The sequence below is a fragment of the Copadichromis virginalis genome, linkage group LG16, assembly GCF_057382275.1.
Source record: "Copadichromis virginalis isolate Kocher_CV1m ecotype Utaka linkage group LG16, C_Virginalis_male_GT1.1, whole genome shotgun sequence".
Classification (NCBI taxonomy): domain Eukaryota; kingdom Metazoa; phylum Chordata; class Actinopteri; order Cichliformes; family Cichlidae; genus Copadichromis; species Copadichromis virginalis.
Window position 1 is genome coordinate 8,306,879 of NC_140633.1, and position 19,029 is coordinate 8,325,907.

Genomic DNA, 19,029 nt, shown 5'->3' on the forward strand with positions numbered 1-19,029 from the left:
GAACTTTACTAAACCTGCTGACCACTCAAAGAACTTTAGAGTGCAAGTCTCATTTCAGCAATAGTTGTTTATTCCATGCACATCAATCACTTTATCGACCTCACATCCACGGTCAGTATAGAATCACCATTTAACCCTGCATGTCTTTGGACTGTGTGAGGAAACCTGAGTACCCTGAGTAAACCTGCCCTCCCCCATCTAGAACCAAATAACTTCCTTTTATGAGTTTTTAATAGAAGTGTGTCTACTGACTATTTTGAAGGTGAAAAAAGATTTTAGAAAGATTGTGACTGTTTCTGCAAAATAATTATTTAAGTTCCAGAGTTACCTATAAACATTCATGATGAAATTCAAAACAATTTTGAACACTAGAACCTGTAGTTTATTTATCTGATGGGGCCATAATTTCAATAATATGTTCCAGAAGCAAATCAGAAATTCTGCAAAAAGTTTTGGTGTAAACTTGTTGAGATGTTGATGTTACACAAGCAGAAACATGACTGATAAAAGTAAATATTTGGTTGATAGAATCCTTTGATTACTGATGTAAATTTAAATAAATGTGTTATAGGTTTTAACTATTGGTGCTGCCCAAGTGTGACTGGGTTTTGCAATGTATTAGAAACAGCTTTCCATCTAACAGCTGAATATATGTTTGAAACATGCTTAAAAAACCCCAACACAATTTCTTTTTAGCATGTATGTTTTCCCCTTCCCTTCGGATGTTATCATCCAGTGGATGTTATTAGAGGTAATAAAGTCCATTGAGTGGACTGATAACATCTGAAGAGGGTGGTTCCTTCCACATTCTAAACAAACAGAAGTAGGAAAATGGCATAATAAAAACACGATATCAGTTTTTTATGCAGCTAAACTTATTATGCACCAGCATTAGGATACACTGTATGTAATATTCATTGGTGATAAAAAAATTTTTTCAACAGATATCAAAGTAACACTGTGAAGAAAGTAACCAATGAAAATGCAGAAACACACTCAGCTGAGTCAATTGCCCCAGAGCATGCTGGGTTCTTTCCTTATGACAACCAGTATTAAACCAGTCATACGGATACTAAACATGGTTTATTAACTCCACATATTTCATACTGTTCGCCTTTATTTCAAAATAAGAGCCCAAACTTATTCAAGGTAATTTAATTTAGGTTAACAAACAAATCATCAACCAGCACTGAAAAGGCAAAATTAACAAATTTTTTACCTGCATAACCCAAAGGTCCCTGAATCCTTGTACAGTTATGATTCTGTCTGTCGCTCTATAAGCATTTATTTGAACCTCTTACCTATCTTTGTGTTTTACACACCATTAGTCAAAGTATTCATATAGCCAGAGTGTCAGTTATTCCCCCAAACAATATACATGAAACTACATGTCAATGGTTTTGGAAAGGGACAATATTAATTCAATGTGTCTGTAATAAAGCATCTTGTGTTGGCCCCATACATCAATTCAGCCCCTGTGAAACATGGGTTGGAGGAGAATTACTGTGCTTCTCTCTGTTGGACTGACACTTTGGGTGCTGGGTCAGCTTCAAGCACCCCATTAGCTGGAAACCATTCTCCACCTCTTCTTTGTCCTGTTCTCTTTGGTCCTCTCCCCATCTTGGTCAGATTTGAGTGTGTAGACGCATGTCATGAACTTTTCTTTGTAAGACTAAGTAAATGCATTACCTTCTGCTACTAAGTGTGGTATTGATCACACCTATTATGGATTTTTATCCCATTTCATGATAATGAAAATAATGGAAGTGCCCTGTGTGCAACAGAATTGGTTTAATGCAGAACACGTCACTGAAAGATGGAGAATGGCTGCTGGGGAAATCTCAAAAACCTACAAATAGCAACGAAATGAGGAAAAGAGTTTTTTTTTTTTTAAAGAAATGTTATGAAACTTTTATGTTAGAAAATGCAAAGTAATTCTAGTGTTTTAATCCGGTCGTTAAGCGATGACGTGACGAATCCTACTTCCGGGCCTAAAGTAGTAATAATAATAATAATAATAATACATTTTATTTAAAAATAGCGCCTTTCAAAGCACCCAAGGACACTGTACAACAGGTAGTCTGCGTTTAATATGGCTTTTGTGTTGTTAACATGTTTAATGTTTTGTATTTTCTTCTATTTAATCTCAAAAAGCTCCTAAAACAGTCAGTGATCACTGTTAACCTCCCTCGGCTTTTATTACCGCTAATCATTTATTTAAGCTCAGTTTTTAAAACCTTAGCATGTAACTACAGCCCAGCCCATGCAGCAGTATATGAATGACTAACCTCATATTGTGGATGGATTATCTCAGTTCTCCTGGCTGAAGTTTGGTCCTTTTACAGCATCCTGCCATGCGATTACATTTGTTCCTGACCACCGACAACACTCACGTTAACTTTTATCGAGTGGAAAAAAAGTTAGCTTGTTTATATTATGCTAACATAGCTGTGTCGCTAGCGGTCACGTAGCACATCATTATATACCAGCTAGCCAAACTTCAGTAACCCTACAAACGTCACTGCTGTTTAGTTTTCTGTCTTCATTTATGTTGGAAGTGATAACAGAGCTGTATGTTTTAATTTGTTTCCAAAACCCCGCAGTCAGGACATGCTATATTGTATTTAGATAGAAGCTAGCAAGCTAACTTCCTGCTAACTTCTAACGCCGTTAAATGTCATAAATTCCATTTTCATGGATGCCTGGATGTTAAACTCAACTGTTACACCTGGTAGAGCAGAACGCTGATCATTTTATTAAAGATCAAAGAGTTTAGACAGTTTTTCAACTCTCAGTAATGCCATAGTGATCGTTTGATATATGGACCTGCAGCAGAGTTTAGGCCCAGGCACGGCTAGTGACGTCAGACTTAACGACCGGATGATGACGATGATCGTGATTATTATGGTTTTAATCTTCAGCATTGTCTTCTTCTTCTGGACGCTCCTTTTAGGGGTCACCATACAGGATCATCTGCCTCCGTCTGACCTTCTTCCAATCATCCTCCTCTGTCACACCAGCACTTTGCATGTCCTTCTTCGCTACATCTTCTCTGAGGTCTTCCTCTCTTCCACCATCCCTCCTCTACACATGGCCAAACCATCTCAGCCTTTCCTCTCAAACTTTGTCTCCAAACTGCTTAATCAGAGCTGTCCCTCTGATGAACTCCTTTCTGATCTTGTGCATCTTGGTCACTCCCAATGAAAAGCTTAACATCTTCAGCTCTGTTACCTCCAGCTCCACTTCCTGTCTTCTTGTCACCATCATCATACATCACAGCAGGTCTCACTACCATCTTGTAAACCTTCAATTTGATGTTATCTTTCATATGCTATCTTTCACCCCTGCCACTCATCTCCACCCACTCCATCCTGCCTCCGTTCTCTTTTTTACCTCTCTTGTGCACTGTCCAAATTTTGGAAGGTTGACCTCAGATACTTAAACTCATCTGTGTTCACTGTCACTGCTCCTTGCAGTGTTACACCTGTGTCCCTCTCATTCAAACACGTTTTGTTTTGCTTCTACTGACTTTCATTCCTCTTCTCTCCAGAGCATACCTCCACCTCTCTGGGCGCTCTTCTTCTCCTTTCCTCTTCCTTTGCCCTCAGCCAACAGTAGCGTAGATTCCACTTGCAACCCGTTAGCCAATGGCACTAACGTAGGCCCACATTTTTTTCCCCTGTTTATTATCTGCATGTTCTGTTTAGCAAAGATTGTATACCTTTTGCTTTTCCTGACACAACCCTACTCATTTATCCGGGCTTGGGACGAACAGGAGTACACTGCCTTGTGGCTTCTTCTTCTTTCTTTTTTTTAGCACATCTTTGTAATATATTTCTGTGCTTTTTCTTCTTTCTTTGTTCTGTCGATGGTGTTATCTGGTTAAATAAATGTCAAAATAATGGGAAAAAGGAAAAATATGTCTGTGAAGGTTCTCATTCATCCAGGTCATAGTCTAAGGAGCTTGGAAAGAAAAGTGTCTGGACTTCTTTAAGGTGCTTGAAGACTTTTCACCTCTCGTCCGAGAAGTTTCTTCAGTTCTAAGCTCCACTCTAAGGTGGAGTGTCCCCCCAAGAGGGACATGGACCCCCTATTGATCCTCTACCCAATCACGCAAGCCAAGGTGTGAAAAAGTAAAAAGGAAAGCATTTGGAAATATTGTTCATATTGTTCGGTTTGAAATTGCTGCTCAGAGCCTTTTGCAATTCATAGCACTTATCATTGTTGTTGTTGCTGAAGTTGTTTTTGGTGTATGTGTATATTTTTTCAGGGAAATGTTTTTAAAATATGTATTTGCTTTTTTATTCTACTTACTATGAAGAAGTTTCTGTTTATTGGTTTGCTTGTTTTTCAGGGGTTAAATAAATGTTGATCAAAAGAGACACTTACCTGGTTTTGCATATAACTTATAACTTAATAGTAAGAGGTTGGATTTAAATTTGTTGCTGATTTCACTATGTAATAAATTCTTCAAATTCTTTCAATAATTTTTTTTTCATATTATATTTTCACTAATGTTTACATTGTGTATCTGTATGTGTGTATTTGTGGCGCATGCTGCGTACAATAGTCAAATATTACACGGAACCTTTATCCCGCTAACCCGAGTTGCACCCAGAGGAGTGTTTCGTTGACGGACTGTCAGATGACATAATGGTAAACACAGTAAGGTGAGTCAAGAATTATGTGATATAGCTTGTGCAGGGCACCAGTTCCTCCATCTGAAAACACCAGTAAAGCACTAGCGCCATGCGATGGTGCACATTTGAAAAAGTGAGCCGTTTTATCTCGTTTTTAAATGACATTGATCAAGGATGGAGAGAGGCTAGCGTTAGCTGGGAGCTAACTAGCCCCGGCTCACATCACTTTAGCTGGGGATGAGCACGGGCCTTTTTCAGTCAGCTTTAGGAGTGTTCCATCGACTTTCTGCATACATTTATTTCGAAAGAATTTAGACGATGAACTAGACGCGTTAGGGGAGCTGACATGGGCAGCAAATTCATGTAAGTGTCGGAATGTCTAACTGTGGCTTCACCTTTGTCAGTGTTTCCAGCTGAGTGATGCTGACTGTGTGTTTGTGAACTGAAGTGCACAGGGCTGAGGCTGATAGTTTTTCATCTGTACCTGCTATCCCAGTTAAATGTCAGCATAATTATTGTCGAAAGCTGCTTAAAACGAGGAGCTAATATCCTTATAGATGTGATGCATTCAAGCATCTATGAAATGCTTTGCGTTTTTTTTAAATTAAAAAGTTAAATATGCTGGTGTGTTCAAGTCCGTTGGTCTAAAATATGGATATGGGAGTTCTATATAAAATAATTTAGAACTCGTATATGAAATCTTGAGAGGAAGGATTGACACTCAGCAATAAAGCAGTCATTCACACAGTACTCATGTTTTTGTGTAATTGGATCCCTAGGTTGGTTCTACAGTTGTGAATGTTTAAATCTGCAGCCTCAATCGAAATAAAAGCTCAGTATAACATTAAAGATGTGACAAAAGTGAGCCCAGGGGAACCTGATGTGCACCTCATCTCTGGCAGATTTTCATTTTTGTTTCTGTGCAAACGGCTTTGCACACTCATGGCTGTTTCTCCGTCAGGTTCATGATGTTTTCATCTGGAAACGATCCAGCTGTCTTAAAGGAGGTGCCACAGAGAGTGCTTTTTCCACACTCTGCAGTGTAACATATCCCAAACCGCCTCAGCTGGGTTGAGGTCAGGTGATTGTTGATGTGAGGCCATGTGCTGCAGCACTCCATCAGTTTGTATCTCGGTGAGACAACTCTTACAGAGCCTGGAGGTGTGTTTTTAGATTTTTATCCTCCCGTAAAGCAGATGGTGTTCCCCCAACTGAACTCGAACCTGAAGGGATGTTGGGTCACTGAAGAATTATGTTACTCTGCTGATTAGAATTCATCATACATCTCCAACAGTGTCACTACCAAAGTCCGTCCACCATTAAAGAAAGGTTGGTTTTTACTTTTTGCTTTCTTGGCATTGTACTAAGCTGATTGTAGGGCTATGTCAGCATGTGTGAGTCAACAGGAGTTCAGTGGGAAGCTCGATGAGTAATCAACCTTGATGACGATGCAGTATTAGCTCACAGCTATATCTGCAAGCAGATGATGTCATGGTAAATATGTTCATAAGAGATGATACATAGTGTTGCCAATTAAATGGATTACAAGGTGGTCAGTGCTCGCTAGATGTACACAGCAGTGAATTCTTGGTGCAATCCAACTTCGATCATTAAATTCTATCTATCCATTTTTTGTTGTTGTTGTTTTTTTTTATAGCTTTTTTTCTTTCAAAAACACAACCTAAACAGATTGTCATAGCATTTGCTATGGGTAGTTCTTTATTTACTGTGCTTGGGTTTGCTTGAATCAACTGGGTGTTGTGTTTGTGGCGTTTCAAACGTTGCAGAGAGCCCTCTGATGGACAAAATAGGCAAAGCCAACACTTGTAGGATGGAGGAAGGATGTTTCTCCCATTTCTTTTTAAATTGTTACTTATTTGCAGTTATAAATGCCAACACTGATAAATCAGCAAATAGCTAATATTGCCCCACCAATAAATCAGTGAGACTCATATTTCGAGCTTCTCTGATTAGATTTTTGACCACCTTTTTCTTCCAGTGAAATTGTTCACTGAAAGTTGGTTAACTGTGTTCACTTTGCCACCCATAGTCTTAAAATTATGATGATTTCAAATGTGTTGGAGAATTGGTTTAGAGCGACTACACGTTTTATTACAAATATGAATGTTTGATCCCAGTGTGTTTATCACTGCATCGCAAGGAATATTAATGGTGATTTTGACATTACCTCACCTAAAGGCAAAATGTCATCAACTTATTAATGTAGTTTTTTAAAGCATTTTCTCTTTCTTGTGAGAAAACTTTTAAGTCAGATTAGATAGTTAATAATAATTTTTAAAAGTAATCAAGAAAATCCAGGGCTCAGCCATTTCTGTGCAATGTAGTGTTTACCAGCAGCAAATGTTCTAGGACTTTGTGATAGTCGACTGTATAGTCTCGCTTACATGTGCTGCATATAATAAATCTTACGTAAAAATGCAAAGCTAAGAAAATCCCTGACATTTTCCCTCCCATGATAATGTTCTGGGTTTTTTTTATTTTCAACAAATTATCACCGGCAAATTGCTCCATGAAAATGAGTTTCAATGATGCAATGGCCATTAAATAATTCATAAGTGGACAAAAGTAAAAGAGGCTGAGCTGTGGAGGAGGGGAAAATCAATGAGAGTGAGAGAGCACAAACGAGAAAGAAAGAAGTGTGTATATATGGAGAGAGAGGGAGCGAGAGACAGAGGAGTGGAGACAATCAGAAGAGACAAGCAGTCAAGCAGATGGATGGGAACCCCACCCAGGTCTGTTTCCTCTCTGTCCGCTCAGTCCAGAGATAATCTGCTGAGGAGGAAGTCAAGTATTATTCCAGTACGAGGAATGATGATTGTTTCTGTTTGCCGAGACGGAATCTGAAGTTGGGTTTTTTTTTTGGCCTAAGTGTGATGAAGATCCTGTAGGTGGGTAGGTGGTTTGATGTTTAAACTGTAACTAGATGCTTTATTACCCTCTTTCATAATTTTAGTCTTGACAGAGACTCTATTTAAATTTCACAAAAGCACCTGGAATGAGCAGCAAGTTTTCTTACTGTCAGCTGTCTTTCCAGTCTTCGTGCTTATTTTGCATACTTCCTCTTTTACAAGTTCCTCTTTCTTTCTTCCCTTCTGTTACAGTCAAGCCACAAACACCATCCAGCTGATGCCCCAGCCGTCACCCGATTGGCCGGAAGAGTGTAAATCAGCTGATGTATGATTTTGACTCTAGTCCCTCAGCAATTGAGACAAAGGAGAAGGACTTTGCTGCTTTTTGCGCCCAAATGTGAGTGTATCTGGCTGCGTAAGGTAGTTTGCCACCCAGATTGGATTGGAAAGTCCCAGCTCCTGCCAGTCCTGGCATGAAACCGCAGTAGCTCCCCGGAGAATATACTGACTCACCTAGCAGAGCTAGTGGAGCGTCATTAAAAAATAGAAGACTGTAGCCTGGATGAGGGTACTGTCTTCATGCAGAGGGCAGATCGCAGCTTAAGGCAGCAGTTTTTGAAGTTTGTGAACTGCGTGGGATTTGTTTTGTTACTAGCTTGTCAGCATACCTAAAACACCTGCATTTGTCCAACTGACAGCTGATTTTTGTTTATTGGCCATGCAGATTCTGCTAACAGGGATTTTAAACCCTTTTTGGATAGCTGTCTAGTTGTAAGATTTCCAGCTCAGGGAAAGCCTGTCCTGGTACAGACATGGAGGGTCTTGAGCAGCTGGACATGGTGGGTGATATCAGCCCAGCTTTGGAGGCCACAGAGGATTTCATCCACTGCATGGATAGGATACAAGGCCAAGGTACAAGCCAGGCTCAAACAGGGAACCTTCAGCCTGCCAGACAGTCGAAGCAGCTGCAGGAGGTATCGAATGCAGCGCTGGGCAAGCTGAGCTCCAGTGGCGTGTGGAACCTGCTAGCTGGAGAGCAGCCGGAGGTGGGGCCTCTAGGCCTAGCTTGGGCCGATAACGTCAGTGTTTTGGGGCTAGGAGTGGGTTTGAGGCACGGCAAGAGAAGCCGAGCGCGTTCCACCAATGACTTGGCTGCCCATACCAACGAGTGTACCAACAACACCACCAACTCCTCATCTAACTCTGCGTTTAAGAAGGGACACAGCCGGTCCAGGTCAGATGTCCACTACCGTCCGTCTGCCTGCACCGACAATGGTCTGCCCACAGTGGACTGCAACACCCTGAAGAACATGATCCTCAACCACCAGCAGGAGGGTGAGTTCATGTTCACACTGTGGATAATATAATATATATGCTAATGTGAACAGCTTAGTCCAGCTCCATGGCAGAGCTGAAAAGGTGAGTCACTGCTCATAAGTTAATTGACAGAATGGATTTTGAACAGCAATTTAAAAAAATATTTGCTACATATTACATAAAATAATAATAATGGATTGGATTTTATATAGCGCTTTACAATGCCACTATTCATTCACTCTCACATTCACACACTGGTGGAGGCAGCTACAGTTGTAGCCACAGCTGCCCTGGGGCAGACTGACAGAAGCGAGGCTGCCATAACGCGCCATCGACCTCTCTGGCCAACACCAGTAGGGTAAAGTGTGTTGCCCAAGAACACAACGACCAGGACAGAGAGCCCGGGGAAAGAATCCAGGAAAAGGTCACCAACATGTAGCCACACATCTGAAAGCATATTGATTTGCTCTCCTGATATTTAGATTGTAGTATTGATATTTTAACCTTTGCCTTATGTAAAAATATGTAGCAAATATTTTTGTTAATATTTGCAAAAATATTTGCAAAGTTTACTTGTTAATATTATAACAAGTAAACTTTTTAAATGTGTCTTTCACGTGCAAATGAAGTTTATTCATAATCTGGTACATGTTGATATGCATGATCTGATATCATGATTGTTCAGGGGTTGGTGCTTTCTTTAACTATGTGGTGGATTAGTGGAAAAGTTCCAGGTGAACCCAAACTTTAAACTGTAGTTCTACAGTTCAGTGTGACGTACTTGTACATGAAGTGTTGGAGCCAACAGGTATATGCTTTCCTATTAAATCACCAGTAGTTTTTACATCACCAACCAATGTAAGATTTATGCCACAGCTGACCTAAAATAACTAAAATATAATATAAAATATAATTAGTGTTATCCATCCATGAATTTTTAAACGTACTGTTTAAAAAAAAAATTAGAAAAAAGTAGTAAAATACATTTTTATTTTTGGATTAAGATGCCAAATTACAGTTATTTACTAGCATTCCTAAACAGAAATTCCACTGTGATGGTTCAATAATTTTTAGTTTTAAACAACTTTTTTGACAGATTTCTAAATACATGTTTTCTTGTTTTTATGAAACCTAATAAATTTGATACGCAAAGTTATTTATTTCGCTTCATGTGTTACCAAGGTCACAGATTTTCAAAAGCATTTTTCCTATGGTGGATATAACTTAACCATGTCTTTAGAATCAAGAATACGTTTTGACACAGACTTGAGACTTGAGACTGTATTCATCAAGAGTAAACATGGACACAGGTTGGAAGAGCATTACGAGTTGTGCAGAATAACAAGGACATTCTTTCTGGAAAGACTATAGTTCAGATTTCTAAATGTACATTTTACTGATTTTCAGCAGCATAAATAAATAGATCCGCCTTTACTGTGTTGAGGAGATCATCTGAAAAGTCATACCATCACTTACATCCAGAAATTAACTTCATGCTATTGAGTCAAGCTGACGTAAGTGAGGAGATGTGTAGCTGCAAGTGAAAACGTTACAAACACTCTTGCCTAATACAGTGTTGACCCTTTGCATGCCTCGCCCTGCTGAGGAGTAGCTTCTAAACCACCTCGTGTCAGAGAGGTTAGCAGAAATGATAAAGTTGTGAGTTGAAACTGTCGCAGGTACCTGAAAACCCAGCTTTCGTTATTTATCTGTGCTCGTGCCACTCGCCATGAAACTCGAGCTGTCAGATTCTCTGACCCAGACGTCTGCCCATAATTGTTACGAGGTAATCAATATTATTCACTTCAGTCAGTGGTTACACCGTTTTTCTCATCTGTGTGTGTTTTCTAATTTGAGTTAACTGACCCTTTAATCAGATTGAATTTGCCTAATTGGGCGTTTGTGGCATGGAGAGTTGCTTTGACTCATTGAAGATGATGTCATGGCCTCTGGTGACCAACTCATTGAACCTGCCAGAAATATGCACACCTCCTCCTCCTCTGCTCCTATCGACCGTCCATTCACTGAAAAGCTTTCTCAGCCTTTGAGAGGCTTTGGGAGGACAGAAGTCCTGCACTATTTGTGCTGCGGATCGGGGCGTGTGCTGTACTTAGGCTGAAGCATCCTCAGAGAAAGCAATAATGACAGAAGATGATGATAACTTGAAATGACACAGCTGTGCTATGACAGTCCTTACTCAGGCAGAGAGCCCAACACACACACACACACACACACACACACACACACACACACACACACACACACACACACACACACACACAGCATTTGTTTGTGTGTTTTGGCTATCTAAAGGACTAAGGAGATCCTAAGGGATCCTGAGGGATAATAGCCTGTAATCCTGTCAGCAAATGGACTCAAATGAGGCAAGAGAAGAGGCAACCCAATTACCCAGGCCCTGATACTGGCAGGATTATTTAGTATTAGCATATGTGTGAAAAGACATCAGGCTATTTAGTTTGGCTCGATGTGTATTGAAAAGAGAGGAGGAGGAAAAGGACGGTAATAAGCACAAGGCACAGTGATTTAGCTCGCCTTGCTATGTGTCTTCATTCACATTAAAAAAGAAAAGTAGCCTGTTGGCTTTTCCATTAGTGACAGCTGGGGATGTTTAGGTGCTAAATGGATATGATTATCGCCTTTTTATGTACACAATATACATGCATATGTAACCACATAGGCTTTGCTTCTATTTAAGTTCTATTGTGTTTAACTAGAAAAGCTGCATTGATTAAAAAAAACAAAAACAAACAAACATTGGCAACAGGTGTATTTTTTATGCTGTATGCTTTTTAAAATAATAAACACATTCATACTAAGTCACCAATATTTAACAGGAAATGCAGCAGTAATAGTAAAAAAAAACAACCACGCAAAAGAGCTTTAGAAATGGGTAAGACCTTGAGTTACCCCGGCCTGTACACCTAACATGTCAGGGGTACTTAAGGTTGCTTACGGTGCAGCACGCCTAGGCCGCTGGGAGTGTTTCTTCTTCACTCACCTCTTTTCACTAACTCTGTGTTAATACGTTGCTCTGCATTTAATCATTAGTTATTATTCATCCCTGGCTCTCTTGCACAGCATGTCTTTGTCCTGACTTTCTCCCCTCTTCCTATTAAAAGGGAGTTTTTCTTTCCCACTGTTGCCAATTGCTTGCTCATATGGGGTCTTCTAATTGTTGGGGTTTTCTCTCTAACAGGGTCTTAAACTTAGAATATAAGATACATATGTGAGGTGACTGTTGTTGTGATTTGGTGCTAAATAAATAAAACTGAACTTTCCCTGTTTATGGCAGCTTACTATGAGTGCACTTCTATATACACACACAAACAGTGGAGCTGACAGGACTCAAGCACTGAAACAACAGAGACTGTATTGTCTTAGGAGCCCCTTTTGGTTGTGTTAGTTTCTTTGGAAACGGATTCCTCCATGCTATGTTGACTCTCCCCCCCCTAGCAGCCTGTGCAGTGCTTCTGACGTGTGGCATTGTAAAAACAGATCAACATAACAACTGAGTTAAATAGACTGGCTGATTGTTGCTGATACCTGATCCAGCTTTTAGAGTCAACCCTGGACTGTTGTCCGTTATCTATTATTATGGATTGGTGCATCTCTAGTGGTAACTCATTGGCACAAACAAATGATTCACACTCAAATGTCTGCACAAAGTCATGGCAGACTTGTGACATGCTAGGTTTACCCTGCAGAGTTTGCAGCAGACCTCATTTTTGTTTTTGTTTTTTTAATCCTTTCTACTTTAAGGACTATTAGAGTACTGAGAAATTATGACAATCCCTACAGATTACAAGATTGGCCATTTGAGCCACAGCCTTTGGATTCCTACTTGTGTTTACTTTTAGTTGGGCCTTCTGCTGACTGTGTACATTCATGCTTTCTGTGTTTCAGTTCCTGTTATAAATGTCAATTAGTTTTGACACACGAGTGAAATTCTGCCCTTTCTCAATCTAGGGAGTTTGAACTTGAACGTCCAAGAAAAGCGTTAAATCCAGGTTAAAGGAAGAGGCTAACGATAGCTGAAGTGCTCTCCAGGCTAGTACTGGCTCAATGAGGATAAGCTCTATGATCTAGAAAATAGGTCAAGGGTGTATACCTTTGTACATTTGTAGGATAGGTCTTCACTTATAGCCGGAAACTTGGAAACAGCACGTAGTTTTAAGCAGGAGTTTGTACCTCGATGAACATAAAGGCAGTAGTGTTACTTAACAACAGAGTGAAATGTTAATTATGGTTGAAGGCTTGAATGTGTACGCTAGACTATTATTGTGTGTGATGTCAAAACCCACCAGGTAGAGATGAAGGCTAATTGAACAGAGCAGCTTTCCTCACCACAATGCCTAATTCTCATCTCGAGCCTCCCAAGCGTGAAGACTGCCAATCAGCCAGACCTGATTTCATTTGCATATTCATTTGTTCCCTTAGCAAAAAAGGTTTGTTAACATGCAAAGTCAGAGACCTAGAGTGACACTGTCAGCTGCTGTTTTGATAAGATTGATGAGGCACTGGACTTGCCACCCTTAAGTTAACAGGGGCTCTAAGAGAATTGGCTTTTTTTCAACCAAAATGCAGTATGCACCAATTAGACTGCTTGTGGCGGGGGTTAGCAATTAAATCAATTTGTCAGATTTATTTAGAAAACTTGTCTTTCACACTTTACCGAGTTAAAGTGTGTCAGGTCAAAAAGCATGAGTACATCAATGTTTAAATTGAGTTTTCAGCATGTTCCACTTGGAAAATAGTCAGTTTTAACGTGTGTAAGTAACCATTGTTGCAAGAGTGTAATTAATTTTGATGTGAAGCAGGTCCCGACCACATCTTAATGGCTAAGGACAAGAAGTACTTTCTATGCAAATGTAACCAAGGTAAATGGACTGGTTTTCATATAGTACTTTTGTATTCCACTTGAGCACTCAAAATACTTTATACAACATGACTTATTCACACAAGCACTTTTTCTACATTTATACTGCAATGAACGCATTGGGAGCAACTTGGAGTTCAGTATCTTGCCCAATCACACTTTGACACGCAGACTGGAGCCCCCAGGGATTAAACCACGAACCTTCTAATTAGTGGATAACCTGCTTCAGTTCCTGAGGCACAGCCAGTATGGATTTTGTAATAATATATCAAATAATCACAGGTGCAGTATAAAATCATTGTTTTTTCAGTCCTCAATCTTTTCTGCCTCATTGAAAGTTCACCTCTTTGTCACCAGTTTCGGTATAGCAAGTGGTTCTTTCTGTTCCTCTTTTAGTGGAGGACAAGTGGGTGTAGGTTTAAAAAAACTAAATATATATGCTTTTTTTTCACCTTGATGTTGGCTTCTTTTAATGATGTGAAAGGATTGGAGTTTGTTTTTATAGTGTAGATGCCAGTTTGCAGCACTTTGCTTAAAGTCTAGTTTAGTTTTAACACTGGGTTATAAACAGTTAGAGAAATGAAATTGGATATAAGGGCAAAGTCTGGACAAGAACATTATTGTCACTACAGCGCTCCATATATCTGCTGTAAGTCCCTACAATTGTGGTCAAGTGCATTTTCCAAGCAGATGTTGTGGTCCCTGAAATCTGCCTTAATCTGAACCCTCCTTAATCAATGAGAAAGTTAACGATAATCACAGGGCAAGACTAAAAGAGAAAAAAGAGAAAAGGAAAACGAGTGTGAAACCAACTTTCTGAGGAACAGACAGTGGATTATCTGAGAGAAAATGTGGGCTCCAGCCTTCAGATTAGGAAAGTGGGGCAGACTGCCCACTGGCCTCTTTAACAATACTGTTTCTTCCTGCCTTCGTTACAAGAAACGTTTCCAGAGGAGCACCCGTGGATAGCTATCTCTGACCAAAATACAAAAGCTCAGGTCTGAGCAGTCAGGCTATGATAAGCGACCTCCTTCAGGAAACTGACCGGCCCTGATTATATGTCCAGTGGTCAATTAGACTTGTAACAAATGTGGCAGGAAAAAGCTGCATAAGCAAGTCAAGGTAGGAGGTAGGTCACTGGCTTGGAATTAGGCTTGGAGTTTTCACGTCTCTTTAAGTGCTTTGAAGACTCCCGGGTCTTTTATCAGTATGAGTTCACACTATAGATGCTGTCCATAAAAGGAAAACACCACAAAGAATTGTCTTGATGCATTCTCAATCATCCAGGAAAGTAAATCTCCAAAAAGTTGATTCTGTTCATCTGGACGTAGCGTTTCACCATCCCCACTGACACAGCGGCAAGGGAGGCAGAAGAACGGCACATCAAGAAGGCCCTGAGTAAATGTGGTTATCCCAGCTGGACTTTTGACAAAGTTGGAAAGGCACCTAAAGAAAGCTCCAGCCGATCCAGGAGAGAAGGACAACCACTGCCCAAGCGAAAACCTGTAGTGATCCCATATGTGTCAGGAGTATCGGAGCAGCTGAGACACATTTTTTCTAAACACCGGGTCTCTGTGGCTTTTAAACCCCAAAACACGCTGCGCCAAAAACTGGTCCACCCCAAGGATCGGGTCCCCCGACACAGAGTAATGTTGTGTACGCTGTTAAGTGGCAGGAGGATTGCCAGGATTTATACATCGGGGAAACCAAACAACCTCTGGCAAAGCGGATGGCACAACACAGAAGAGCTACCTCGTCAGGCCAGGACTCTGCAGTCTATTTACACCTACAGGCCAGTGGACACTCTTTCAATGTGGAGGATGTAACATCCTGGACAGGGAGGAACGCTGGTTTGAGCGCGAAGTCAAGGAGGCCATTTACGTAAAAAGGGAAAGACCATCTCTGAATCGAGGAGGGGGCCTAAGGGGGTACATCTGTCACCATCTTACAATGCTGTGATTGCAGCCATTCCCCAACTCTCTGTGAATGGTACTCATGACCATTGATCAGTGGTCTTTGATCAATGGGTTTTGATCAGTGGTTGTTGATCAATGGTCATGAGAATTTGCATAATTAAGATTAAGGAACTGACCTCCCAGTCCATTGTTCCTTTAGTGGGCTGGTTTCAGTCATTGCAAATGTACTGTTTATAAGATTGAAACCTGCAGTCAGCTGAGACTGAAGAAGTCACTTGGATGAGTGATGAAATGTTTCTCCCACAAAACGCTACGTCCAGATGAACAGAATCAACTTTTTGGAGAACCACAAAGAATCCACTTTCAGTATCTCTCCCAACCTTTAGTCTTTAAAGTGTGCATGTAGCTGACTTCATAGCAGTTACAGTGGACTCAATTGCCTCCTCTGGCGTCGATCCATATGTTCCCGCCACTCACTTTCTCAACAGCACGCCTCAACACACTATTTCTGTGATCACCTTGTCATGCTGTGTTAGAGATAGCATTGTTGAGCTCTGTTTTATTAATTAGTCCTAAACATGATCAAATGTCAGTGGATTATCAAAAGATTATCAAATGGTATTGAAACACACATTACAGAATTTTTTTTGCAAAACTTTATTGTAGTTTAAGTAGCTTATTGCATGAGATGTTTCCCATGTAAATAATTTTCACTTGACTGGTTTTAACCAGTGTCGAATTGGGTAGTTAAAAAGTAACTAAGGAACATAACGTGAACATAAAAGAAAATATTAGAAACTAAATTACTAATCTTGAAGTAGGGCATGAAAAATGTTAAGTTTTTATGTGCATGAAAAGCTAAACTTGAACCATGCAAACAATACTGCTGCCAACACCCACAAAAGGAACTCTTGACAGCCAGATGTTAAGTATCTATACTTAACATCTGGCTGTCAAGAGTTCCTTGACAGCCAGGAACCTCTAGGTTGATGTTTACTTCTTAAAGTCACATGCCTCAGATGGTGAGGGGATTGTTAAAAACATACATTTTTGATCCCCATTTAAAACTTGGATGGTTATGGTTGTAAATTGCCAACGGAAAGGCCCTTGTTAAAACAACTGCTTGTTCTGAACATATATATTATTCATTTGTTTCATTTCTACCTTTTTCCCCTGCTCTTCTTCTGTGCCTGTCCAGCTGATAAAAGCAGCAGTAGCAGTGTGGTGAAGCAGTGTGAGATGGAGCAGCGTGAGGGGCCGCGAGGCCGCTGGACACCCTGCCATGTTGAGCTGACGCCTTGCGAGCTCCGCCTGTACGCTCTGGACAGCAGTGCCAACCGCCAGCTGGGCACTGCCTACTCACTGTCACACTGCCAGAGCGTCATCTCTCCAGCACCCTGCAGCCAGCCCGGCCAGATCACCCAGCCCGCAGACCAACGCACGATCCAGGCTGTCTTCTTCAACAGCACACGTCTTCAGCTGAGGACGGCCAGCCAATGGGAAGCCATGGAGTGGAGACGGCTGATTTGGGAGAAGGTGCAGGCAGCCAGACCCATGAGGCAGGAGAATCGTCAGCATAAAAGCGGAGTAGAAAATCATCATGTCGTGAAGTTTCCTGCACCCATGTCACCTTCGTCTTCGCCTTCTCCTTCTGGGCTCGACACCAGGCCTGATGGCGAAAGCGACACCCCGACTTCAGCAGAGGCATCGCTCTGTCTTCCACCTAATTCTGTTGTCCTGAGCAGACCCACCACCCTGCCTTTGTTCACGCAGTCGTGCCAGGACGTTCTCAGAGTCGGTCTACTGTACCAGCTGACGGATCAGAACAACTGGCGGGCTTTCACTTTTGTCCTCACCAGATCTGTTCTCCAGGCCTTCCCTACAGAAGGCCGTGGGTCTGTGTCCCAACCTGTTCTCCAGTACTCGCTGGCGTCCTGCATTGCTGTTCATCATGATCATGAGTTAGAGAATGGAGAGCCATGGACGGGGAAAGGGGAATTTTTTCAGGCTGTTTTCCCAACAGGGGTACTCAAACTTCGTGCTGATGGTCACCTCAAGGCCCAGGAGTGGGTGGAGACCTTGCGGGAGGCAGTTAGAACACAGAGGCCTGCACAAGAAGGGACAGAACCAGGAGTAGGACCTCCTGGTCTCCAAGGGGTGCTATTGAGATCAAATCCATCCAGGGACAGGAGGCACAGGGACGCACAGAGAGCAAAGCGACAGTCGGTCACCACCAGTTTCCTCAGTATTCTCACCTGTCTGGCTGTGGAGAAGGGGCTCACTGCTCAGAGCTTCAGGTGTGCAGGTGAGTGGTTTTTACAAACACAGACAAGTTGAAGAAAATTACCATCCTGAAGGCTGAGTTTTCTGTGTCTTAAAAGTGGCTCTTTATTTTACCTGGTTAAATCACTGTGGCATCTTAGGCTAAACACATAACCTGGTCTGGAGCAGGTTATGTGCAGAGTTTTGGTGTTAAGTCATTTGCAAGTGCCACATTTTGACCATTTTTGTATTTACGGCATGTGTTTTAAGTATAAATTATTTTCTGGGGAACATATGAGCTAGCTCTTAAGCTGGATCATTAAATTTTTATTTCCTGTATCGTAATTAGAGGTGAAATCACCAAATTAATATACACTTTCCTGTGATGATGCAAAGCACAGGAAAGTGTATATTAATTTGGTGATTAATATACACTGTTAGTTAATCACAACTGTTAGTTGTGATTTTGTGACTTTCTTTATTTTTCATTTCTTGTTTAATTAGGCTTTTTGCACATTTTCCTCTTCAGTCCCAACAACAATCTCTACAATTACAAGTAACTTTGCCTAATTGGCTCCCAAGACATTATTGTAGGTATACAGAAATATCTTCCCTTCACCCTTTCACCCCCATTGGCCTGCTTTCAGCCTTGTTCTTATTCACGGCCTGCTTGTTTAGTCTTCTCATCAACAAAGTGTGACTGATTATTGCAGTTCTCAGGAAACTCGACTGGACCCGGCTTTAATGTAAACAGAAGAGGCAAGAAAGGTACACGGTCAGCTGGGGCTCTTGAAGTTGAAAATGCATATGATGCCCACTGACCCAATATATGCTCATTAGAGAATAAAATGATATAATACAGAGACGTAAATCATTTTAAATGGCGCACTTATTACTGAATAAAATATGAACAGTGGGTCAGGTAGAAAAGGGCTTGTTGTTACGTTATTTGCAGGACAGTCATATAAAAAAGATCCATTAGGATGGCTCGAAAAACTTTTTGGTCTTGTTTTTGATTGTTTTGTATAAATAGTTTAACACTGTTGCAGATGTATGTTAGCACTATCTTCTAGGTATCTGTATGGATGCCTATAAATGCACCTTATTATGCCAGCTGGTATTAGCTG

The 19,029-nt window shown here is 40.9% G+C and overlaps 1 protein-coding gene across 2 annotated transcripts in view; it reads left to right on the forward strand.

The window, feature by feature from the left end:
• Nucleotides 1-4,624: 4,624 nt before the first annotated feature.
• plekhm3 (pleckstrin homology domain containing M3) overlaps nucleotides 4,625-19,029 on the forward strand; it is a 49,382-nt gene continuing 34,977 nt past the window's right edge. The window contains exons 1-3 of one of the 2 annotated variants that reach the window (XM_085435116.1): nucleotides 4,625-4,670; nucleotides 7,763-8,845; nucleotides 16,839-17,945. In XM_085435116.1, the coding sequence (XP_085291242.1) occupies nucleotides 8,323-8,845; nucleotides 16,839-17,945 (1,630 nt within the window). In that variant the 5' untranslated portion in view covers nucleotides 4,625-4,670; nucleotides 7,763-8,322. Of the gene's footprint in view, nucleotides 4,671-5,831; nucleotides 5,970-7,762; nucleotides 8,846-16,838; nucleotides 17,946-19,029 lie in introns of those variants that run through there. The other variant, XM_085435118.1, reaches the window with a different exon arrangement.